This window comes from Silurus aristotelis (genome assembly GCF_946808225.1).
Source record: "Silurus aristotelis genome assembly, chromosome: 4".
Taxonomy (NCBI): Eukaryota; Metazoa; Chordata; class Actinopteri; order Siluriformes; family Siluridae; genus Silurus; species Silurus aristotelis.
Genome location: NC_139577.1, coordinates 3,066,523 through 3,093,296, shown reverse-complemented (window position 1 = coordinate 3,093,296; position 26,774 = coordinate 3,066,523). Strand labels below are relative to the sequence as shown.

General features: G+C 38.5%; 1 protein-coding gene across 4 annotated transcripts in view; it reads right to left on the bottom strand.

Annotated features, from left to right (window-relative positions):
* The window catches only part of macrod2 (mono-ADP ribosylhydrolase 2), a 636,986-nt gene that overhangs the window by 41,964 nt on the left and 568,248 nt on the right, over positions 1-26,774 (bottom strand). For all 4 annotated transcript variants that reach the window (XM_083540474.1, XM_083540475.1, XM_083540472.1 and 1 more), the window contains exon 10: positions 14,974-15,018. In XM_083540474.1, coding sequence (XP_083396600.1) covers positions 14,974-15,018 — 45 coding nt within the window. The remainder of the gene's footprint in view (positions 1-14,973; positions 15,019-26,774) is intronic.

Genomic DNA, 26,774 nt, shown 5'->3' with positions numbered 1-26,774 from the left:
TCATACGAGGGGCGTTCAAGCCAAACCGGGACTTTTACAATTATGAATTATAAGAGCAAATTTTCCACTAGTGGAAACGCCATCTTCACATCAAGGAATCACCTTGACCACCATGGGATCGTCACTGACGGCCATCTTTGAAACGTTTACACCGTTCAAACGTCTGACTGCGGGTGAGCGCCTCATCACCGTACTGTGCTCGAAGTCTTCTGTAAATATCAGTGTTTTTTTTTTGTTTTTTTTACATTCATTCTATTGGAAATTCAGCACCACACGCTGTCCCATGACTGAACTAACACTGTTGGACTGCCATCTAGTCTCTGGACCGGCCCGTGACATGTGAGCCTAGCATCCATTTTTATACATGTAACATTAAATGTCCTGGTTTGACTTGAACTGAAAAGGATCTTGGACACGTTGGACTTTAAGGCGAATGTGCTACAACCACAGAAAACCACATCCACTACTATCAGCCAAGAACACAAACCTACAGGAGGCTCGGGTGGACGCAAGCTCGGTTAAACTGGGCAGCAGAACAATGAAAAAAGACAAGGTGACATTTTTCCAATCTTCAACTGTCCACTTTGCGTAACTGCCTCATCTTTAGTAACTGATTTCTACTGGTCAGGGTCAAAGTGTCATCAGGCTGGGTATAGGATGAGACACTTGTCCTTCACACACACACAAACAGACACATCCATATCTTCAAACCGTTCACCCCCAGGTCCGGTTCAATACAAATCCCCCTTCTTGCATGTTTTTATGAGTTGGGAGGAAACCACGTGCATGAGTGCATGAAAACAACATACAGACTGTGTAACTGTTTCTTTCCACAAACCATCAGACTCCTCAACATAAAGGGTCTGGACTGCCACACACATAGAAATAAAAATAATTAATAACAGTAAAATTGCTGTTCTGCCTAAATTGCTGCACACAATTCTTTTATATTTTAAAATAGTAGCTATTTTTATACAACAATCCATCTGGACAAACCTTCTGTACCATACTGGTCATTGTTACAGTGTGGCTGTGTTTACTGTGTTGATAGTCACTTTGTTTACTGTCTCTGCGTCGCATTTATGTTACGATTCTGTTACGCATCTATGTTACGAATTCCTTTACAATAAATGCTGCACATGTGCACTTTATGTAGTTAGTTTTTAAGTTGTATGTAGTCCTGTGGTCAGTCTTCATTTTTGCTAATTTACGTTGTCCGATTAATCAACTGATATTTAAAAAAAAAATGGTTACTTTAGTAGTAAAAAAAACAAAAAACAAACATAACACTCAATGCAAAATAGTACCCAACTTTATTAGAACAATAAAAAATAAAAGTAAATGTAATTTCAATGCTCTGGCATTTGTGAAGACATTTAAAGATGGCCATTTTAAGCATGACTGGATTTATATGAAATGGTAATATTCCATTTGTAACATTAACTGAAGTTGATAAATGTATGTTTATTGTTTGTTCATTCCAACATTTACTAATGCATTTTTAAATGAAGCTCATTTTCATTTTATCTTTTAACTTTAGTTATGCACTACGAACTAACATGAATGAAGTACAGAGCGCAGTCTCGCGTGTCAAAACAAACAGCACATGGCTTCAGTGATTGGCCCCTAGAGGCCGCTCTCGTACTGTATAATGACAGCAGAACTGACAGCAACCCGGAAAAACTATTGTATTTTTGCAGATAACCGATAGTTCTAGCAATTAACTATTGTTGCAGATTAATCGCAAACACTGATGAATCTGCTGACCTCTACAACAGACTATTGAATGGATTTCATGATGATCCTCCTCGCTGCCAGTGACACTCCTGTGGCCCCCCCAGCAACAGTCTTTGAATGTAAATGACTAGAATTCGGTTACGCAGCAAAACCATAGTAGGAGAAATACGGATATACAGTATATGGATGGAAAAAGTAATACAATTTCATTTATATTCAGTATACAATGTCTAAAACTTCTGAAAAGTTTATTCAGGACTTGGTACTATTCTGAGCAACTTTTACCTCGTCAAACAAACCTAAGATGAGATTTATTCAGTTTTCAGGAGAGGAAGAGCAGCTGGATTATCATAGTAGGTGAACCGATTTTCCTCCTATTGCCCCCCCCCTCAAAAAGAAAAAAAGAAAAAGAAAAAAAAACACACACACACACATGTACACACAAACAGATTTTATGGCATATTCTAACACTTCTCTTGGTTCCTGAAACTCTATTTTTTTTTATTCCGAATTCCACACCTTTATTCTCTAGTTCAGGTGTTCAGAAATAAAGCAAAAGAAAAAAAAAAGTCCACCACCAGATGGTGGCAGCGTAACAGGGTTCACTCTAGCTCTTATCTATCAAGTGACCCACACAGTTATGTAAATGGTCTGAGCTTTCCAAGCACAACCTTTTACCGGCAAAAAGAAAAAAAGAGAGAGAACATTTTAATGCCGTGTTTTGAAAACCATAATGTGCCTATGCATTTTTTCTTCCATCTAGGTTGGATTTATTAGGGAAGCTAATAGTGAGAAAATCAGAAGCAGCCTTCACATCGCAGCTGCGAACGGTCACACTTATCTGACCACAGCAGCACAGAAAAGCTCTCCCATGAATTATTCATGAGACATAAAAGAGGAAGAAAAGGTGAGTGACAGTGTCAGGATCAACAGCTGTAGCTCTGCAGCCTGCTAGTTCATGCATTACATTTGTGTGTGTGTGTGTGTGTGTGTGTGTGTGTGTGTGTGTGTGTGGCTAGTGATGGGAAGATCGGATCACATAAGTGACTTGGTTCTTTGAATCTTGTTAATCAAAATGAACGAATCTTTTTTTGAATTATTTAGTTCATATAGTTCCTTTGTGGTGGCAGATCCCCCAAACACGTCTACATGCACCAACTTTGACTACAAATCCAATAATGAATTTCAAATATAATAATATAATAATAATAATAATGCAGCTAAGGACAAATTATAATAAACAAAATTAGAAGCTTCACCTTTCATATCTTCTGGTTTGTGTCTTTAGTTCTTTTGTCACGTGACTCCCATTGTTATTGTAACATTGTGTAGCGTCTATATGAGTCACGTGACAAAAGAACAAACGACTCGGACCAAAAGACTCATGAGATAAACTACTCATTTATGTTTCCTGCACACAACCTACAGAAATGGACAATGCTTTTTACGATGTGCGTCCAGTAGAAAATGAACGAATCATTCTTTGAGACGACTCGTTTTTCTGAATCACATTAAAGAATCATTCAAAATGAATGAATCGTTTATGAACGACGATCATTACACGTGGCTACCCTTGTAAGGTAGCATCATGCAATTGATGGACTGTAGTGACATTCATGATGTTTCGTCTTCAATGTGAGTCAGAAGAACAAGTCGTTTCAAACAATGATTTGTTAATTTTCTTCTGGCGGCATCGCAAAATCTCCGGGATGTCCAGAAAACAGAATCGAGTCATTTGCATATCGACTCTTCTGGTCCGAGTTGTTCGTTCTTTTATCACGTGACTTCCATAGACGCTATGCAGTGCATTACACAGGAAACAGAATCGAGTAGTTTTATCTAATGAGTCCTCTGGTCTGAGTCTTTTGTCACATGACTCCCATATTCGCTCTAAATGATCTAAATGACTCAACATAAATATTCGTTTATTTTGATGAACGAGATTCCACAAACCATCTCTTAAATAATTCGATCATTCCATCACTAAAAGGTTGACGGACCTTGAGCTTTCTTTAAGTTGGAAAAATGCAGCCTACTTGTTTAATCCATGTAAACTCAAGGCTAAGTGCTGTTCTTTTCCTCTCTAAATATCTCACTCGTATCTCTCCTTTTCTCTCCTCTCTTGCCCCTTCAGTCCTATTTATCTTCTCAATGCTGAATACACAGTTAACAGACTGACCCTAAGCCCCACATCTCGATTTGCTTGTGTATCCGGCTACCTCTTAATCCCTCAAAATCACACACAAGTTTGCACGAGACGTCCCAGTAGGCTTTTGGATTCCACTCCTCCTCTAGCATCATTTCATCCCCCCTTTTTTATAAATGATATCACAGTGTCTGCTCATGGATGCTGTATATTCACTGCATTCTGTGCTAATCAACATTGCCAACACATCGACAGATTAGCAAATAAAATCTATAAAATAGTTAGCGCTAGTTATTATCCAGTTCTATATTATTTGATTGGCTGAAAACCAGTTGTCTGTTAATAATTTATAGTGTTCTAGAGAGCTAGTTATATGTATCATAGGCCATCACAAGTATATTATCATGTTTGCAAACCATGTTGTTGGCAAACAATAATCTGTGTTCTGTCCTCCGTCTGTCTTTGTTTTCTGATCGACGTGTGTGTCCTCCGAGCATGCGACTTAATCCTTTTAAACTCTTAAATCACTCCATCAATAATCAGATCACAGCTGATGAGTGTAGCACAGGAGGTGGGACGATTCAGAGCAAGCAGTAAATTCTAGAGTTACAGAATGATGGAGGGAAGGAAGGGAGGAGCTGTTTTCTTCTTATATGTACATTACAGGTACATTAAAGTTACATCATGGAGAAAGAGAGAAAGAGAGAAAGAGAGAAAGAGAGAAAGAGAGAAAGAAAGAGAAAGAAAGAAAGAAAGAAAGAAAGAAAGAAAGAAAGAAAGAAAGAAAGAAAGAAAAAAGTAAAGGAAGAAAGAAAGAAAGAAAGAAAGAAAGAAAGAAAGAAAGAAAGAAAGAAAGAAAGAAAGAAAGAAAGAAAGAAAGAAAAGTAAAGAAGGGCGCTGTTTTCTTCTTATATGTACCTTAAAGGTACATTAAAGTTACAGCATTACGAAAGAAAGAAAGAAAGAAAGAAAGAAAGAAAGAAAGAAAGAAAGAAAGAAAGAAAGAAAGAAAGAAAGAAAGAAAGAAAGAAAGAAAAGTAAAGAAAGAGAAAGAAAGAAAGAAAGAAAGAAAGAAAGAAAGAAAGAAAGAAAGAAAGAAAGAAAGAAAGAGAAAGAAAAGTAAAGGAAGAAAGGAGCTGTTTTCTTCTTTTATGTACATTACAGGTACATTAAAGTTACAGCATGTAGAAAGAAAGAAAGAAAGAAAGAAAGAAAGAAAGAAAGAAAGAAAGAAAGAAAGAAAGAAAGAAAGAAAGAAAGAAAGAAAGCAAGAAAGCAAGAAAGCAAGAAAAGTAAAGAAAGAAAAGTAAAGAAAGAAAGAAAGAGAAAGAAAAGTAAAGGAAGAAAGGAGCTGTTTTCTTCTTTTATGTACATTACAGGTACATTAAAGTTACAGCATGTAGAAAGAAAGAAAGAAAGAAAGAAAGAAAGAAAGAAAGAAAGAAAGAAAGAAAGAAAGAAAGAAAGAAAGAAAGAAAGAAAGCAAGAAAGAAAGAAAAGTAAAGAAAGAAAGAAAGAAAGAGAAAGAAAAGTAAAGGAAGAAAGGAGCTGTTTTCTTCTTTTATGTACATTACAGGTACATTAAAGTTACAGCATGTAGAAAGAAAGAAAGAAAGAAAGAAAGAAAGAAAGAAAGAAAGAAAGAAAGAAAGAAAGAAAGAAAGAGAAAGAAAAGTAAAGGAAGAAAGGAGCTGTTTTCTTCTTTTATGTACATTACAGGTACATTAAAGTTACAGCATGTAGAAAGAAAGAAAGAAAGAAAGAAAGAAAGAAAGAAAGAAAGAAAGAAAGAAAGAAAGAAAGAAAGCAAGAAAGCAAGAAAGAAAGAAAAGTAAAGAAAGAAAAGTAAAGAAAGAAAGAAAGAAAGAAAGAGAAAGAAAAGTAAAGGAAGAAAGGAGCTGTTTTCTTCTTTTATGTACATTACAGGTACATTAAAGTTACAGCATGTAGAAAGAAAGAAAGAAAGAAAGAAAGAAAGAAAGAAAGAAAGAAAGAAAGAAAGAAAAGCAAAGAAAGAAAAGTAAAGAAAAAAAGAGAAAGGATTCATTCTTCGTATTTCCCTCGTGACGTTAGAAAGCTGGGATCAGGGCGCAGGGTCAGTCGTGATGCAGGGCCCTTTGGAGCACAGAGGTTGAGGGGCCTTGCTCAGGGGCCCCAAGAGTGACAGCTTGACGATAGTTGGGGCCGATCTTCTGATCAATAACCAAGACATTACAGTGGTTGATTTTTTTGACAGAACTTTGCTCAATCAGGAACCTGGGACACTAATTTATCCATTTTTGACTCCCAATATACACAGTAAACATGACTATTTAGTAAAATCTTACATTTTGCCTTACGATCAGCATTTAACGGTGTTCCACTGATAAAGAGCCCCCATATATATATATATATATACAGTGAGGAAAATAAGTATTTGAACACCCTGCTATTTTGCAAGTTCTCCCACTTAGAAACCATGGAGGGGTCTGAAATTGTCATCGTAGGTGCATGTCCATGGTAAGAGACATAATCTAAAAAAAAAATCCAGAAATCACAATATATGATTTTTAAACTATTTATTTGTATGATACAGCTGCAAATAAGTATTTGAACACCTGTCTATCAGCTAGAATTCTGACCCTCAAAGACCTGTTAGTCTGCCTTTAAAATGTCCACCTCCACTACATTTATTATCCTAAATTAGATGCACCTGTTTGAGGTTGTTAGCTGCATAAAGACACCTGTCCACCCCATACAATCAGTAAGAATCCAACTACTAACATGGCCAAGACCAAAGAGCTGTCCAAAGACACTAGAGACAAAATTGTACACCTCCACAAGGCTGGAAAGGGCTACAGGAAAATTGCCAAGCAGCTTGGTGAAAAAAGGTCCACTGTTGGAGCAATCATTAGAAAATGGAAGAAGCTAAACATGACTGTCAATCTCCCTCGGACTGGGGCTCCATGCAAGATCTTACTTCGTGGGGTCTCAATGATCCTAAGGAAGGTGAGAAATCAGCCCAGAACTACACGGGAGGAGCTGGTCAATGACCTGAAAAGAGCTGGGACCACCGTTTCCAAGGTTACTGTTGGTAATACACTAAGACGTCATGGTTTGCAATCATGCATGGCACGGAAGGTTCCCCTGCTTAAACCAGCACATGTCCAGGCACATCTTAAGTTTGCCAATGACCATTTGGATGATCCAGAGGAGTCATGGGAGAAAGTCATGTGGTCAGATGAGACCAAAATAGAACTTTTGGGTCATAATTCCACTAAACGTTTTTGAAGGAAGAAGAATGATGAGTACCATCCCAAGAACACCATCCCTACTGTGAAGCATGGGGGTGGTAGCATCATGCTTTGGGAGTGTTTTTCTGCACATGGGACAGGGCGACTGCACTGTATTAAGGAGAGGATGACCGGGGCCATGTATTGCGAGATTTTGGGGAACAACCTCCTTCCCTCAGTTAGAGCATTAAAGATGGGTCGAGGCTGGGTCTTCCAACATGACAATGACCCGAAGCACACAGCCAGGATAACCAAGGAGTGGCTCTGTAAGAATCATATCAAGGTTCTGGCGTGGCCTAGCCAGTCTCCAGACCTAAACCCAATAGAGAATCTTTAAAGGGAGCTCAAAATCCGTGTTTCTCAGCGACAGGCCAGAAACCGGACTGATCTAAAGAAGATCTGTGTGGAGGAGTGGGCCAAAATCCCTCCTGCAGTGTGTGCAAACCTGGTGAAAAACTACAGGAAACGTTTGAACTCTATAAAGGCTGCTGTACCAAATATTAACATTGACTTTCTCAGGTGTTCAAATACTTATTTGCAGCTGTATCATACAAATAAATAGTTATAAAATCATATATTGTGATTTCTGGATTTTTTTTTTAAGATTATGTCTCTCACAGTGGACATGCACATACGATGACAATTTCAGACCCCTCCATGATTTCTAAGTGGGAGAACTTGCAAAATAGCAGGGTGTTCAAATACTTATTTTCCTCACTGTATATATATATATATATATATATATATATATATATATATATATATATATATATATATATATATATATATGTTATTAATGATAAGCTAACCAAATAAACATTATTTCCAGGTGCATGGTGTCCCCTGGGTGTTTCTATGAAATATGCTATGCTTTTAAAACAGGCTAGCTGGCTATATAAAGAACAACACCTAATGGCTGCAAATCAGAGGCACAGCAACAAAGTGATCCTACTTCCATTTAGGACTATTAAATATGCACCAGCATTAAGCAGCATAGCTGTAATATTTGCAGGGTTGCTGCTGATGTGCTTGTAGTGTTCCACTTCTGAAACTGGAATGCAGGGGATATATAGTGCAAAGATTTGTAACGTCTCACTTTTTCCCCTCCTTCGGGACAGTGTATTGATTTCTACACCGTAATGCTACGCTCGCACCAGCGCGTGACAAACCGATGAGTCGTTTCCTGTGTGCACAAAAAAATGCAGTTTCGAAGACAGTGACAAGTGACATCACAACCAACTATATTTCACTGGAGATTTTCTCGATCCTGTGGTAAAGCTACCAATTTAAAATGCAGGCTGAAGTTCGCCTGGAGACGAATCCTATGGTATCTGTGCTTCATCAGATACAATATGAGTTTTTATGTTTAATTATTTCACATCTGGAAAAAAAACTACTGTTAATGCTGTTGTTTCTCATTATACTGTTGTATTAAAGTTTAAAGAGAACAAGGTACTGACAAGGTTCATGATATGATCACACAGGGTTAAGGGCCTTGTCTAAGGAGTGGCACCTTGGCGATACTGGGGCCGAACTTCTGATTGGTAACCTAGACATTGCTCAACCATGCCTGGGACATTCATGCCTCCCAATATACATAGTACACATAAAAAAAAAGACAAGAGGTTTTTTACTTGTCACATGTACATTACAACACAGAGAAATTCTTTATATCCCAGCGATGTTAGGACACTGTGTTAGGGGCCTTGCTCGAGAGCCAAAGAGTGCTTGACACATTTAAAACATTGTATTAACCTTTCCTCTTCATAACTTGCTCTTCATTTGATTGTGCAAAAGTAAGGAAAGAAATACAAAAAAAATAAATACCAAAGTTTTAGTGATCAAATATCAGTGAATCCACCATGACTTTACTTCCACATACAAAGTTCCAGAATATTCCAGTGATGACATCATTATTTATTAATTTTTTCTGCCAATTTTGATCCAACTCTGATTTGGATCCAATGTTTTAAACAGCTTTTTTCTCTCACACACCTCTAGACTGGAGAGGCTGAATAGCAAAAGGCAAACGCTTCATATTTCAATGAGTCACTGGGATGGCGTGCAACTAATCAAGTAATTTGGCGTGATGGATCTTGACCTTGCCTCATGTCTACCTATTTAATCTTTAATTACCATGCTGAGGGATGGAACGGAAAAATTTCATTCCTGAATTTTAATCCATCGAAGATTTATCCGCTTGCCGCTTAAGCGATCCTCTATTCCTCTATTTACGCTAGCATGAAACTTCCAGACCGGCCCGCGAAGGACCACTTTCCCCCCTGAGACAGGACCAATAATGTTTCTTTGTCATTAGTAACAGGGCTGAAAGCCACTTTGCGCTGACCCCAGTTACCGAGGAGTCCCTCAGGGGGGGCGCTAAACACAAAACTTGGTGCACCGGTGCAGCATCAGGCCATTCATCAATTAATAAGTTTAAATAAATGCTACTTTGTCTTGTTGTCCTGTTATTTAAATTTCAAACATGAGACTATTAACCAGCATGCTAGTTTACTGTCAGTGCCTCTAACACTTGAGTACGTGCTCTGCGAATTTATTTACGGTTACTGCATGGCATACACAATCTATGACTATAGTTCATTTATAGACGTATATATAACTGCGTCTACAAGGACAAAAGACTCCTTTTCCATTTGGACTCCAGAGAACTTTCTTCCACTCATTCACTGCCCAATTCTTGTATGTTTTATTTTAGCTTTGGTGGAATTTGTTATAAAGCAACAAAAGGATTAGCATCTGTCTGTAAAAACATAAAACTGTCGGTGTATCCACACTTCTGGCAGGCACCGTACATCTCGCCTTTCTTCTACTTCTGCATCTATATGAACACTCGTGAATTTTGCTACTCCTACCCATGGATCACACGCATCTCATCTCCATTCATTCAGTTCTCCACGCATCCTTTGTAAAACGCTATCATTTCTCAGTCGTCCCGTCGAAGCCTTGCAACACGTTAGTGAAGGATCTTTCATCCCGAAGTGGTGCTTAAACATATTTATGAGAAATCTCATTAGCTCATTTCAAAGCTTCCAATGATTTCCTGTTAACCTTTTTTTCGCCAAACACAGTCAAACATCCAAAACTGATTTGACCTTATTTGGAAGGCTTAATTAATTTAGAACAATTTCACTCAGAGAGAACGACCCGAGTCGTCCTGATAAACACAGAGGAATTAATTTAGTGCTTTTCACATTTTTTTTTTTACATTTGCTGGCGACAGATAAAAAAAAAAATGATATTGATGACAGGCAAATTGTAAAAGGTAAAAAAAAAAAAAAAAGCCTTTTTAAGAGTGTTAGTGAAACGTGTCAAATTATACCACAATGGTGTTGTTTTCTCCATTCTGATTGGTTAAAAGGTGTTAAGTCTTTATATGGATAAAATTGCGGATTTACAGTTCTGGTAAAATAATGAACTTTGGGGTGGCAGAGTTGAAGATGCTGACCTGATTAGAAATAAGTTCATTAAAGGGACTGTGCAGGTAGGATGTTTTGGAGACAAGAGAAGAGCGACTGTGATGGTCCATGTGATCATTAGGAGGGACTTAGAATATATCAGCAGAAGAATGAAGAGGATGGGAAGTCCAGGCAGGAGGAAAAGAAGAGGTTTATGGATGTGGTAAAGGAAGACATGCAGGTGGTTGGTTTGAAATAGGCAGATGTAGAGGACAGAAGAAGAAGAAGAAGAAGACCAGGTTGTGATTTAAAAGAGCTCTTACAGCTGGTACAAAGCAGAGGTGTAAAGGGGTACCTGAAAATCCTACTAACTTCTTCTTTCGGCTGCTCCATTAAGGGTCGCCACAGAGGATCATCCATCTCCATACCACTCCTGTCCTCTACATCTGCCTCTTTCACTCTTTCTCTTAACTACCTGCATGTCTTCCCTCACCACATCCATTAACCTGCTCCTTGGCCTTCCTTCTTTCCACCATCCTGGCAGTTCCATCCTCAGCATTCTCCTACCGATATACCTCATGTCCCTCCTTGGCACATGTCCAAACCATCTCAATCGGTCCTCTCTCACTTTGTGGGGTCCTTCTTATAAACTTGTTTATAATCCTGTCCATCCTCGTCACTCCTAATTAAAATCTCAATACCTTCAGCTCTTTAATTAACAAATAAAATTGCATGATCATGTCACAAAGTAAAAGAACTTAGTAGTAATCAACAGACCAATCAAATGACGATGGCAATGGCGATGTCGCCTCTTCTGTAGAATAAATACATTTTATTGGGAATGTCAGTGTCAATTAAATTATAGTGGTAAAAAGTACATATATAAAATTTGAATTGCTTATATCTTTGATATGAAAACTAGAAAGTAGCCAAAAATTGCTTAAGTACACTAATAATGTACATTTACTCAAATACTTTACACCACTGCCCCCCAAAAAACTGTTCAGTGAAATCTTTTTCCACATGACTTATGATTCTGCAAACCCTGATAAACTAAAATGTTATTCAACAAATAATTACGTTACCCTTCATTATTAGATTTATAATTCACGTATAAAGTTATTTGCAAAGAAGGCGTGGCTTTGATGGGGGAGGCGTCGTTCTGGCTGCGTTAAAACATTGGCACTGTTCACTTGTCTCTTGTTTGAGATAAGTTTATGCTGGGATTTGATATAGGATTCTACAGTAGAGGGAATTTCCCTAAAGACACCGACACCATTGACTCTGTAACGTTAATGAAAGGGGGGAAAAAAAATCCTCGAGCTTTTCTTGCTCGCAGACAAATGAATAGGGTGTCATGCTAACTGCCTACCAGCAGCCTCCGGTGTCCAAATCTAATTAACTTTGGTCCGTCTTATTGGGAAAGATAGTAATTGTTTCAGCAGTATGCCAGCGAAAGAAGCTGAAAGTGCAGAAATTTGAAGGCAAATTTAGATATTAGCTTCAAGAAACCCTGCATTCAATTGCTTCAGAGCGATGTTGGGAAGAACGTGCAGGGAATGATTGGAATTGACTCAAACACAGGACCTGCTGATTATACACAAGGTCTCAAGATGAAGTGAACACGCCTTGTTGTATTTTTGAACTTTATGGTGTAAAACTGTACGACCGATACAGTTAGAAAAGCAGAGAAAATAGATTTTGTTCCTATTAGAAGGATGTCAGCGTTTGTGATTCGTCTCTAATAGACCTTGTCAAGCTGCGAAAACACCCAAATATTTTTAGCCTGAACTGAAGCTTTTATAACCTCAATACTGTGTAAGGTAAGAAAAATACTGGATAAATACTAGATCTCTAAAAGGGAAAAAATTGAGAAATAGAATGGAAGGTTAAAGAAAAAAAAGGGTAAAAGAGAGAAGCCCGATGCACTGCTACAAAAGCGGCTGACTTCAATGTGAGAATGGCAGCCATTTACGCCCTTGAACTGGTTCCAGAAAGTCTGGCTAACTGCGGTGCTGCTAAAGGCCAGGGCTTGGCTGACAATCAGACGTTTACAAAATGAAACAGAGGCTAAGCTGGGTGCCTGCAGTGGTCAGGATACCAAGAGAAAAACCTGATAAATATCAATTAAACAGTTATTATGCGGTCTTTAAAAATGTGCACGAGAGACCAAAATCTCAGTCTAAAGACTTTGTGCTACTCCTAAACCTAATTTCAGTTTACTGGAGATCTCCTCTGAGCTTCTCGTTTCACAAAATGCTAGCATTGAGACAACCATGGCAGTCATTGGAATGGGTCAAGTACAGCCGTGGGGAAGCTGATTACACTTAGTGACTGTGCAAAGACTTAAATGACCAAGAAGACATGACTGGATGCCGTGTTCCTGCCAAAATCGTGAATATTATTGAACTTTGACAGATCACATCTCAAGTATCACCTATTACGTGTCCTTCTGATAGGTTTCCATCATGGAAAAACATGCAATACAGTTGCTGGTATGCCACATGGCTTTAATTTTTATCATTCAAGCCAAAAATTCCACAATCTGCATTGTGTTTTAGGGTTTAAGTGCAAAATGGGGATCTACTGGGGCACATTCGGAGCAAGATATATTCGCAGAGTGTGTTTCCAATACAGCACATTATGTAAGCATTCCCCTCCTTGAACTACAAACTGTGGAAAAGTTCAAGGGGGGGTGAATACTTATGAATGGTATAGAGGAGTTGATAGCTTAGCGGTTAGGGCATTGGACTTCGAATGTTGTGAGTTAAAATTTCAGCCACATCAAGCTGGGCCCCTGAGCAAGGCCCTTAACTCCATAGCCGCTCAGTTGTCTAAATGAGATAAATGTCACTTCGGAAAAGGGCATCTGCAAACTTTTATAAATGTAAATGGTATGTATATTTGTTCACATTTCATGGAAAGATAATATTCATGGGCTTGGAGTGTGACATAATACGCCATCCAGTACAGTGAACAGTGTCTGGAGCTCCACATTGGAGAGACTAAACAACCACTACATACTGGTACCTACACAGAAAAAGCAACACCTCTCGAAGGAATCAGCTGTTCACCTGCTTCTCAAGACAAAGGAAACACTTTTAAAGATGAGACGCTTCAAATCTTGGACAAAGAAAACAAACGGTGAAAGAGGACTATCTAGAAAGGAGGCCATCTATAGTTTTTTTGGGTGGAAAATCCTTCTCACAATAAAGGTAGGCACAATCTGTCTCCTATTTTTCATGCTGCTCTTTCATCCATCACTAAGAAGATCCAAGACCTCCACCAGAAAAGCTCCCACTCCCACGGCCCCTGATTGCTACCCCCTATACTTCTATACTCTCCCCTTACTCTCCTTCTCGGGGTAGTTACATCCCATCGACTCACCTTACTCCTGAAACCTCCCTCCCCACTCCAGAGCTCCAGGAGTGCAGAGGGTTAAAGGCCTTGCTAAGGAGCCTTCGATTGGCAGCTTGGCCGTACCGGTGCTTGAACCCCTGACCTTCCGATGAGATACCCAGAGACTTAGCCACTTAGCCCACCTCCCCTGAAGAAGCTGCTTGGATGAGAAGTGAAACATATCGATCCAACCAGATAGCAGTCCAGCTGACATGAAACTCCTTCAGGAAACCAGTGACTCTTTACAGACACACGCCTGCGGTGTTTTTAAAAAAATGTAATTGGGACTAATCTAAACTGGGATCTCCTGACTTTAAAAAAAAACAGAAAATCATGCTATCATTGTAATTCAAACCACCCTTTTTGCCTCTCGACCAAGCAATATTTATGGCTAAATGAATCACATGATTGTGTGTTGTAATTCTTTCATTACGATCGGCTGAGATAAAAGATTTAGGATGCGGCTTCAGCCTAAAGCACTTATTACGCAACTGGCCTATATCATGCATGCAGATGGGATTTGTTTTGCTTTCCGAAATATGGGCTGAATCTGTCGTGCGTCCAAGACAATAACGACGGCTATACTCACGAGAAAGCCGGCTATTAGAGCTGGAAGGTGCGCCTGATTACAAGGATAGCGTTTTCTTCCAAAGAAATCACACAGCAAATGAATTTCCAAACTAGTAACATTCAACTCCTTTGAAAGAGCCAAGAAAGTCCGATCCGCTTATGGTCAAACGGTTCAGTCCTCAACCTGAGAATGTCTCCTGGTCATGCTGAATCTCTATTACCAAAATCCAGCACAAAGCATAAGCACTCACGCAGCCAGGAATCCATTCCGCAAATGAGAGAACGCACCCTTTCCACTTATTGTTTATTGGTAATTTTTGCAGCTGGCGTGATGAACCAAAGACTAAATAAATCCTAAATTGTACCGGCTGGCAGAGCACGTGGGACGTTTTTGGGCCGTGTAATTTTCCATGTAAAATGCGCCATCACTCACCGTCCTCCGTGTGGGCCTCATTTCCCTCCTCGCATTCTTCGTTATCTATCAGCGAAAGGAAGACAGGGAGAGAGACAGATTGAGCATGACTGGCTTGATAAGGATAGTATTGCAGTAAAACTGTTTGTTTTGCACAGATACTGCGCAGACACTGAATATCATAACAGTATAGTCACAGCGAGAGAAACGACGATTTATATTCAACCTTAACGTCAACGTCTTAAAACGTGTTATATTGTATACGTATATTCGCAGTTAATATAAATCACAGATTTCACAATCACGCCCGAGTTTTAAAACGTTTTAATACATTTCCGGGTTTGATCATTTTTTTTTTTTTTTTACTTGGTAAAAATGCAAATTTAATCCGACTTCTTTTTGCAATCTGCAAAGGCACTTGTAAATATTTGCTTGACTCAGCTCAGTTATGAAGGTTATCGGTTGAATTTCTACCTTAGCTGCGGACCAAATTTATATGCAATCAGAAAAAAAAACAAGCCCCAACAGCCTGGCTTATTGGAATCCGTTCCATTTTTACACATTAATTTAGGCTCCGCTATGAACGGCGCGAGCTGCTGAACGACTGTACTACGAAATGCATAACTTATAAAACGTAGTTTATTATCCGTCTAATAGCTCTTCTTTTCTTTTTTCAATTTTCAGAAGCTGCTTCCACTATTTGTACCTCGAACTACATGGAGAAATACATTTTTTTTTAAATTATGATTATTCAAAACGTGCAATTAAATGCAATACCGAGTGTGAATTAAAGTATTTGAACATCTGTGTACAATGCATAATGTAAAAAAAAGCTTTTTTATATGCTACTATCTCCATGATTTCAAAATGCTGACGTTGTGTGGACGGAGAAGTTGTAGCTCAGGAGGAAGAAGTTGCTTAATATTAAGATGTTGTACGTGATGTATCGTAGCACAGTATATTGTATATTACTATATATACCATATATGATTACCAACTGCACCTTCTGTACATTATTCACTCTCACCCCTCTAAATATGGACCTCATACCCTATTTATAACACTGCTATTAATTGTAAATAGGCCACTTATGCACTTCTGGTTAGATGCTAACTACATTTCATTGGCTCTGTACATGTACCTTGCACAATGACAATAAAGTTGAATTGAATCAAATCGAATCTAATGTTGGACTTCTGATTGAAAAGTTCAAACCCCATCACCACCAAGCTGCCACTGCTGGGCCCTTGAGCCAAGTCAAGTCAAGTCAAGTTTATTTGTATAGCGCTTTTCACAACAGACATTGTCTCAAAGCAGCTTTACAGAAAACAACAGTGAAGGTGAATGGTGTGCGTTTGTCCCTGATGAGCAAGCCGTGGCGACAGTGGCAAGGAAAAACTCCCTTAGATGATATGAGGAAGAAACCTTGAGAGGAACCAGACTCAAAGGGGAAATACAGAACAATTTGTGATCATCATAGATCCAGCATCAGCTTCTCCATGCCAGGGCCTTTAAACACTCGGCATTTACTTCTCCATGATCATCCATAGGTCCATAATCTCCACGAGGTGGGACGTGACTGGAGCTGGCCAAACCTCAGGATGCCTCGGGATTGCTCACGCCAGCTGCTTTGAGCAAGGCCCTTAACCCTCAATTGCTCAGTTGTTTCAATGTGATCATTTAAATCCGCTCTGGATAAAAGCGTTTTCCAAATGTAGATGTTTCTCTGTAGATTTTTTGGGAAAAGGTAGCTCAGGGGGATAACACTTTGGACTTCCGAACAGAAGGTAATGGGTTTATCACCCAACAACACCAAATTGCCACTGTTGGGTCTTCAAGTAAAGCCCTATAACTCTCAGTTTCTATAATTAAGATAACTCTGGATAAGGGTGTCTGCCAAATGCCATAAATGTAAATGGCCTGGTGGTGCTCAATTTTTTTTGTCTGAGCTTCTGACTCACTATACACACCGAAACATAACCTTCACTCTTTGTTTTGTTCATGCTTAATTAGTGGTAAACTCAAAACTCCTACACTGGAATACACCAGAAGTCATACTTATTAGGTAAATTTTTACATGACTGGTGTTTTTTCAATAGTGTTGTATATATGTATGCTTGCGTTTAATGTATTGCAATAATATCATTACACGTACTTTTAATAGCACAACATGAATCTCATCTTCTTCTGCTACTTCTTTTTTCTTCTTCATCTACTTCTTTTCTTCATATCATTATTCTTATTATTGTGACGATGCTTATTAAAACTGAATTAGTAAAAGCGTGTATTTATGGTTACTAGTAGAGGTTTGGAAAAAAAATGTCCAAACAGCTGCTTTAAAGTCTACAGCTGTAACACATACACCCCCCCCCCCACACACACACCCACACGCACACACACAGCCCCCCAGCTAGAATTCAAGTTTGATTAAACACTCGTGTCATGTGTTCGTAAGGAGACAGTGTGCGCTAGTGAGCCCCCTGGCTAAAGAGGATTCGAAAAAGTATGAAGAGCTCTTTCTTTGAACTTTATTCTTTTATAGTTAGAAAGAAGGAAATAAAAAAAAAAAAAACAGCCATGACATCAAAGTACAAAAGAAAATAAAATAATTTTTATATTCATTTGCACAACGGCGAGGATTTGAAACTATTAGTAAAACTTCGGTTTGACAAGTTACATATATAAAACCAGGGTAAATATTAATGCTTTCAGTCTCTTTAAAGTTTTTTTTGTAGCCTGACAGCTGACAAAAACATCTGTCACTGTTGTATTAATAAAACATGATGGAAATACACTGGTCAAAGGGTTAAAATGCAACAAATTGACCAATAGAAATCGTCATACAGCACACCAAAAATGAAAAATTAATGCTAAATAAGTAAAGGATAGTTTTATACGTCAAACTGTCGAACTAAACTTCATGTAAAACAGATTGTTTTTGTGGTTACGCCTCAAAACATCAACTGTCACTTCCTCTTTCTCGGAAGTAAACGGTAGCACGGATGCATTGCAAAGAAAAAAAAAATCAACAGCTAGTTTTCATTAAGTACTAATCCTAGCAAATAGGTTTCCTCACTTCCTGCCATCAGGTTTGTACAAAACACACACACACACACACACACACACACACACACACACACACACACACACGCAAATCTTCAGGGACCAGATTGTGCTCAGGAACTCTTTCGATTTGCCTGTGTCCAAGTCCATTTTAATCAGTTCCACGGCCTCCCAAACCAATCAGCTTCTGCGATCAATCAATTACACCACGAGTTTGTGATGAAAAACAGAACGCTCCTTCAAATGAATTAAAAAGTCTCACTTGACGGAGCCTCACCTCGGATCACCTGTTGGAAGGACGTCTGCGGCAAGACAGTAATAGGACCCTAAAATCTTAGTCAAGACTTGAGAAATGTCTGGTTACCCAGACAGGTCACTGTTTTACAGTTTATAGCATGAGTATTTAACTTTTTTAGAAAGGTATTTTCGTCCATGATTCCAACCTGGCTCTATTGAGGAGCACTATCAGGTCTAGCGTTCCTGACTGACGGTTTGAGGGAAAGTCATTTGAACAGTTGATAACATCAACATATACATGTTGAACACAAACCTGATCCACGGCGTTTCAGACCGATTCAGCTCATTGAAAAAAATCTCAGCAGTTGTTGTCTAATGGGCTTCTTTTTGGCAAGTAATGAATACTAAAGTTTTGGATACTAAAATACTAATAAAATGTCGCCTCTGTTAAACAGTGGATAGAAGAAATGGTAAAATTGTTTTGTTTTGTTAAACAAACTGGATCAGTTTTAAAAGACTTGGCTTTCTCTTTCTCTTTTATCTTGATAGCACAATTTGATTGTGTATAATTTATTCTTTGATTACTAGTGTGGTAGGATTTAAGTCTCTTGAGTTTTTCTGCTTTCTTTGTAATGTATTTGATTTAATTTTCATTGTATTTTGTTGTGTTTTCTCCTTGCATCAAATAAAGAATTAAAAACGTTGGTAAATGATTGTCGGATTCTTCTAATAAGATTTTAAATGATAACTTCAACATGAGTAGAGTTTGGTCTCTTCCCTGTCTTCCAAAGCTTATCCTTAGCCATCTTCATCTTTGGCTTCCTCATTAGGCATAAACTTATAAAGCCAAATTTATAAAATTGAAAATGTATAATCATAATCTACAGATTTTTATGAAGCTGCTTTCTTACATTGTCCATTGAATTGAACTGAATCTGTAGCGATTATCACATATATAAACTGTTTAGTCGAGAAAATGGAGGACATTGGAAAAGACATCATCAGATTTGGAGCCATATTGGAGCCAGTGAGTATCGATTCAAACTGTCGCCATGTTTTTTATTCGCCCATTAAATGAAAAAAAATCAGCATCAGCATTGTATTGATTTGTCTATATTATTGTATATATAATAATGCATACATTTTATTTAGAAAAAGAATCAAATATTTCCCCCTTCATTGACATGCTGGATATCATCTAAACTGCATTACTGCATTACGATGTGCCGGATCATCTGTATAAGCTGCCAAATAGTGAGGCCAGAAGCCATCTTGGTAACTCAATCATTTCCTAAGAAATCATTATACTGGCTTTGACTCATATTTGAAGAAAGCTCACAGAGAAGTAAACTAGACAGAAGTCATTGGACTAACTGTATAACCAGACGACATTTTACACGTAAATACTGAGGCAACTTTCGGAGTCGCCGACTCGTCTGAATACGTCCCTATGGAAACAGCGCTTATATCTGAAACGAGACCAAGGAACGCAGTCGGTTTTGTGCCGCGAGACGCCATGGAAGTTAGCTGCAGGTCTTCGCGACTCCGCGGTTCCTGCAGGGATGATGATGAGCTGCAAGAACTGGGCTTTTCAGGCCTTTTGTATATTCGCAGAATTTTTATGAGCGGTGCTGTCTGCCGCCCCAGTAGTGCTAAATTAGTCCTATTATGCTTCGCTCTCACAATGCGAGGCGATATTTCAGCTTTAGCATCTCAAAGTTAATTTCAAATGCCACACCCCCCTGTTGTGTATATCTAACCATGGAGAAAAAACTGAAGCAAGTGAAGTAAAGAGGGGTGAGAGAGAGAGAGAGAGAGAGAGAGAGAGAGAGAGAGAGAGAGAGAGAGAGAGAGAACTGGCTTAGTGCCAGACAAATTAGCACTATGCTGCATTATATTAGCAAATAGAGTCCTTAATGTCGAAAAAAATCAACCCGCTGTTAGTACACATTTAAAAGACCATTTGTCAAAACTAAACATGTACCATGGGAAAATATATATTTTTTTTTAAAGAAACCCTGAAGGAAACTCAATTCCCTTCTAGTTCTCAGCAAATAATGGACGTGCTCTGAAGCATGCAAAATGGCACATGCGGTGGCGCTCTGAAACAGTCCCGTAGTGTTCCTGATGATGTTAACCTGCCATGTCCCATTCAATATTCATTCTCTAAGGAGTGACAGCGAGGCGTGTTCTGCTTTCATTTTCACCCCCTTTTGGCAGCCTACAACCCCCTGTTGTACTGCAGCAGACAGCATGTACACACCCGCTAACAGCTGGCTTTACAAATTACAGCCTTTCTCCAGCGCAAACAGTGGAATGGGAAGGCCACTATTAAAGCTAGCGGGTGGTTTCCCTATTATGTGCAAATAGAACGTGGGAATGCCCCGCAAATATAGAAAACACTGCTGGAGTAGGGATGGAGTTAGGCGAGAAAGAGCCAGAGAGGACTGCATGAATGAACAAGAGCACAGTTGTGCGTAGACTTCATACCTAATCGCATAGCATTGGATAACTTTTGAAGAAAAAAAAAAAAAGCTAGACCCAATTTATAGACAGTGAGCACTAAGGCGTATCGACAGCGGTCGTTCCAATTTCAGAGTGAAAAAAAAAACCCTGCGAGTTTAACAAAACTTGACACATATTGGGTTTCATTTACAATGTTCCAGTGCCTGAATTCCCGAATCGTTTTCTCCGAAAAGGCAAGATAATGATTACTTTCACTAAATCCCTCAATTTTTACCTGAAACACCAATTACTTTAATATCATAAGCCAGCTGAGCTAGCTGACAGACGGGCAACTCCTTGCATTTTAAAGGTTCCATTTTACGTTATATGATTTTCGGCGTTTTGTCTTTTTTTTCTGGAACGTCCCATAAAATCCTCATATGATTCATTTGTTCATATCCGTCTATTTTTAATGTCGTCCGGCTATATTCTGGCTGTAAATCAATTTAGAGTTGATATAAATGTGTGCTCTATATCTTATATACTGTATATAGTAGGGATGATGACCATAAAAGCTGACAATGTTTAACAATCGTTTTTGCACCAGTAAAAGCCCATTTATTTATATATAATTATTAGTATATTTTCTTTATTTTGATTATTTAGAAAGTGACCAATAATTTGTGACCAATATTTTCTATGTAGATCAATTTCTCCTCACTAAACAGAGACCGAGGCGTGTCCTGAGAGTCATATAGAATACAGATTTACATGGCAGAGGTAGAGCTGCGTCTTCCTGGAGACAGAACAGGAAAAGAACGTCTGGATTTATTTCATCTTTGTTTTTTTCCACTGTTTGTGAAAGGGCAATGCGTTAGAACTATCAGTACCATATTGAAATCTATAGCATCATATTTTTTACATTGTATCAGATTGAACAGAATCGCATTGTGTTGAATTAGAATCGAAATCGGATCGTAATAGGGCTTGATCGTATCGTATCGCAAAGGTAGCTGCTTCATATGTGGCTATTCGTATTGTTGGAGATTCTTTAAAGGGGCTTCCTGAAAGGATTCTCCTGTGTCAGTGCTTTCCTGTTTGCAGAAACCTGTTACGAAGCACTGACGCTGGAGACTCCTTCCATAAATGGTATACATACGCCATATGAATTATTACGTGTCACTCGTACTCAGAAGTGAAGTTGCCATAGCAACTAAAATGCTTAAAATAAATGTGGTTATGTAGACCTGCGATTTGCCTTGTAGCCCGCATTACTGTCAGAGCTGCTGTTACAGAAAATCAATCAACGCCTTCTGGTCAATTAGCGTTGAATATTCGACAGGCCTGAGGTATTTAAAGACATAATTAATGCAGCGGAATTAAGAATCGTGTCAAAGTCAAAAAATTTGCCTTTTCTGAAAGGGAAGTTGATGTTCGGTCGAGCCCGAGGTTCTGATTTACATTTTCGGAAAAAGAAAACAAGAATCCCTAAGGGTTTTTGGAACAGTTAACTGTGTTAGGATTCTATTGGGACACACTAAAGAGTATAAAAGGATTTCATTGGCAGAACTAAAACTCTCCATCAAGTGCATTTCAGATTTACAGGAAAATATCGGAGAAAAAACTAACAAACTGATCTTAGGGAAGATTCCCCGAATCTGTTAAACAGACAGAGACAAACCGAGAAGACGACAGATTTAACAGGACGCTGAGATACAAGAGCGAAAGTGACAGTGACAGTCGTGCCAAACTAAACGCGAATATCTGAACCGAATATGACAGGCCTTTAAGGCGCAGTACAAATAAGCTGCAGGTCTTTTCTGGCTCCTTGGTTCCTGCAGAGATGATGAAGTGCAGGGACCGGGCTTTCCAAGGGGCTTTATATTTTCTGAGGTTTTTCTGACAGGAACACTAGTGGTGTTAAATTGGTCTTCTTATGTTTCTCTCCCCATCCTGAGCTGTTCTGAAGTGATATTTCACATATTCATGTAAAAAAAAAAAAACGATCTATGCTTCAATCGATATCTTATCACTTTCTTCGCACGCTTTAAAGGACCGAAGATCTAATGAACCGCTGGAGGTGCCTCTTGAATTGGATAAGTATGCTTCATGCTTCGAGAACCAGGCATTTGGGCCATTTCTCCCAAGCGGGTACTCCTGAATTTGAAAGCGTAATGGCAGTAATAAAGACCCAGATGCCAGATATGAATGGTGCAGCCCAAACCCTATAATGGAGCAAAGACTAACCAAAATTTGTGACAGTAAGGAAATGAAGGCAGTTTTAAAAATCTTCACAAAGCAGATGAATGTCATTAATCTCTAAGGGGTTGCAATTAACATTTGTGACCCTGCCGCTGCCACGGTGTCTATTACCCCGATGTGAGCTTTTCCCCCTTTTAATCTCAGAAACCTTTCACCTTTACCACCTGCCATTTAGGGAACAACGCTACTTACACTGCTATCACATCTCCATTTCATTTGCATAATGCTTCCTCCAACAGACACTGTCATACATATATAGGATATATACATCAGTCGATGTAGAAACAGGGCTCTTAAGATCATCAAGGACCCTAATTACACCAGTAACTACCTGTTCAGTCCACTGCCATTAGGCAAGCCCTTCCGCACTCTGATGGCCAAATTTAGGAGGAGCTTCTTTCCACAAGCTATCAGACTTCTTTATGCGAGCATGCCCATCTAAACTATCCCATAAGTCTTTTACACTCAGTTCTCCCTTCAGTCAAACGAGGTGGAATCAAAAAGCTTGGAGATGAGCTCTGTTTAAAAGAAAGTACTTCATTTATCATTTATCGTTTACACACTATCACCTTCAAAATAGTCCCCATGCACAGCAATACAGCGCTCCTAAAGTTATAAGTGTAGAACAAGAACCAGCCCTGGATATTAGAATACAGGTAGAGCGTGACTTAAGATGTAGATGTGTTCAGATGAACCTGTAAATATTCTAAGTCGAAACATGGCCCAGCCTACCCAGGAGTCTTAAAGAATGGTGATCATTATGGGATAGTGTACTGTAATTTGCTAATAATGTAAAAAAAATTATAGTTCATAATTTAGCAAAACAGAGCAATTTACAGTACCGTACTGTACAAACTAAACAGTATATATGTATGTGGCAGGGGGCGTCTGGACTAACGGTGGTTTGTGAGTGGAGGGTGGAGCATTTGCCGCTACGTTTACCTGCCGCATGAAACTTAAAACAGTTGTAGAAATTTGTCGTATAGCTATTAACATTTTAAGATCAAAACATCGTAAATCGAAAAATCTTTACTCGTGAGTGATGTAGCTGAGGCTGATGAACTTTGCTTTCTATGTCAGGGTTTGTTTTTTGTGTGTTCAAAAGAGAACGAGATACTAATAATATAATAATAGTAATCTATATATTCACCATAAGAGGTGATAATGCAGGAAAAAAGTACAATGACTTATTGTGGAAAACATCATCCCGAAATAGTGCACTTCTGCATTTTCCTTGTGCCTGACCATATTAAAGGCTGTTTTTTTATGCACAAGCTTATTTGTGCTGCACTCATTCTAGCAAGCGTAATCTCAGAGAGTGATTACAGTGAGAAAAACAGCCACGGCGTTTCATCTCCCACAGCTAACGCAAAGAGACGAGCCGAGTGTGCAGGAGGTAGCCCGATATAATCAGAGCCTCTCCAGTGGCTGCCATCTTTCAGCTGGGCCTCAGGGAAAGACAGGGCCAATGAAATGTGTGTGTCTGTGTGTGTGTGTGTGTCTATAAACACTGGAGTGAATAATCTAATCCTCCTGGTACCCCTGTTTGAGAAGTTCTCCACAGGGCCTCATCATCGAATAGAACATACTCTAGACTCTGTGACAGGGATGCTAAGGAAGGGCTAACGGGTCTACAAAGCATTCTTTACCGAAATATTACAGCTGTTTATCATCAAGGGAGGCAGGAAGCTAAAAAGGGCTCTCCTTTGAGAACAGTGGCCTTTCTGTGGACTACAAAATGGGAACTATCTTGTGGGAACCGGGTGATGTTTCATCCCAAGGGTCCAAGGAGACACAGGAAAAGAGGTGAAATGAGAGAGCGCGACAAAACAGGGGGATAGTCTGTGAGGAACATATATACCGCTCAAACACTTGAAAAAACCCTCGACTCAGACAATCGAACGAGAACCAGACGTGTAGAAGTGTGAGATGGTATGATTCACCGAAAAGATTTGGCTCCGTCTCGAACAAATCAGAGGTTCTGGTTTTCCTGGATTCGGATGAACGTAGGTGATGATAGAATCAGAGTTCTATTGAATATCGCGTTGGACGAGGAGCTTTTCGCCTACACTAAGTCAAATTCAGAGAGTGACTCACTAGAAAATATTAGCTGTCATCGCTTCGCCTCATCGACTCTAATGCACCTGTTCACCTTCTGTGTGAAGGTGTCTGGAAAGATTTTCAGATCGCATAAGACGGATGTAGTATTTTCCGGAGATAATAGCCCTGCCAAATCCTGAACACATCTCTCTGAAAGATTTTTATAACCACAATATTCTAGTTAATTCTAAGTAACTAATAAAAGTGTCTAAAAATCCGCTCTGTATCACAGAGTTTAGTAAAAGGAGGATTATAAGTAACATAACCATTATAATTACAGGAAAACGTGATAAATATACAGTAGTCTCAACATTATATTTTATAGCAATAAGAGAATTACGAGATCCAGAACTAGAAAGAGTAATAAAATATTCTACTCAAGTAAAAGTGCTGCTACTTCAATACAATTTTTACTTAAGTACAAGTAAAGTTACAGGTCTAAAAGTCTACTCAAGTAAAAGTTAAAAGTAGCTCATTTAAAATTCACTCAGAGTAAAATTACTGAGTACCAAGTTACTTTTTTTACCAGCATGGGGTTGGGGATTCTATTGTAGTTCAAAATGGACAAGAGAATATAAATAAAAAACACACAAAAAACTCATATAAAGTGCAATAACAAAAAAACTGACGGGTCTAATGTGAGTTATGCATCTGTTATAATGTTATTTATGATAATTAGAAAATTATTTTTTGGGCCGTGATTTTTTTTTTCCCTTCCCATTTTAATTTATATATTTTTTACTCAGCAGTAAATATGATGAAAAATGTAGTTAAGTACACTTCAAGTAAACTTCTTTTTAAATACTTTTTAAATAAATTCAAAAATTTAAATACACAAAAAAACCTACTCAATTACAGATCTGACAAGATCAATGTGTCATGGTATATTTTTTACATTATTTCCATGCGTATAAATTTTTTTCCCCTTTTTCACATGCATATGCTTTTTTTTTATTCACGATATAAATTAAGCCTACATGATTTTGCAGTTTATAAAATAGCACTTTCAATTCTATATATACGACTCTGACCGTGTTTACCACAGGTGGGAACTAATGAAGTATAAATACTTCATTACTGTAGTTATGTAGATTTTTCTGGTATCAATACTTCACTATTTATATTTCTGACAACATTTTACTTTAACTCATTAAATTTTTACACAAATAACTGTATTTTCTACTTCTTACTATTTTAAACCAGGCTGGTGTATCATTTCCTGGCTATCACGCACCACAGACGTAGGCTAGGCTACAAAGCTAACAATGATCACGGCAGAAGGCAACAAGAAGTCTGGGGTTACTGTGGATGGGACAGAGGGATATGATATATGATGTGAGGTCGAGTTACTAGCATGACACTAAAACAGGTAGTAGTAATGGCTACTTTTTACTTAAGTTTTTACTTTATCTTGAGTGAAAAAGTGTAGTCAGTACTTAAACTTTTACCAGAGTCTTTTAAAACCTGAGTATCTGTACTTCTACTTGAGTGAAAGATGTGTGTACTTTTGTCATCTCTGGTCTTTTCAATGTCATACATCCACAACACACTAAATGAAGGTCATGAAATTCAATACCTAATACAATCAACAAGAGTTTCTCTGACAGTTTTAGCTGCATAGGATTCAACAAACGACGCCAAATAACCAAAACCTGAAAGCGACAAAAATATCTGCTCCTACATTAGTTTAAGATGTCATGTACACTATTGAGATC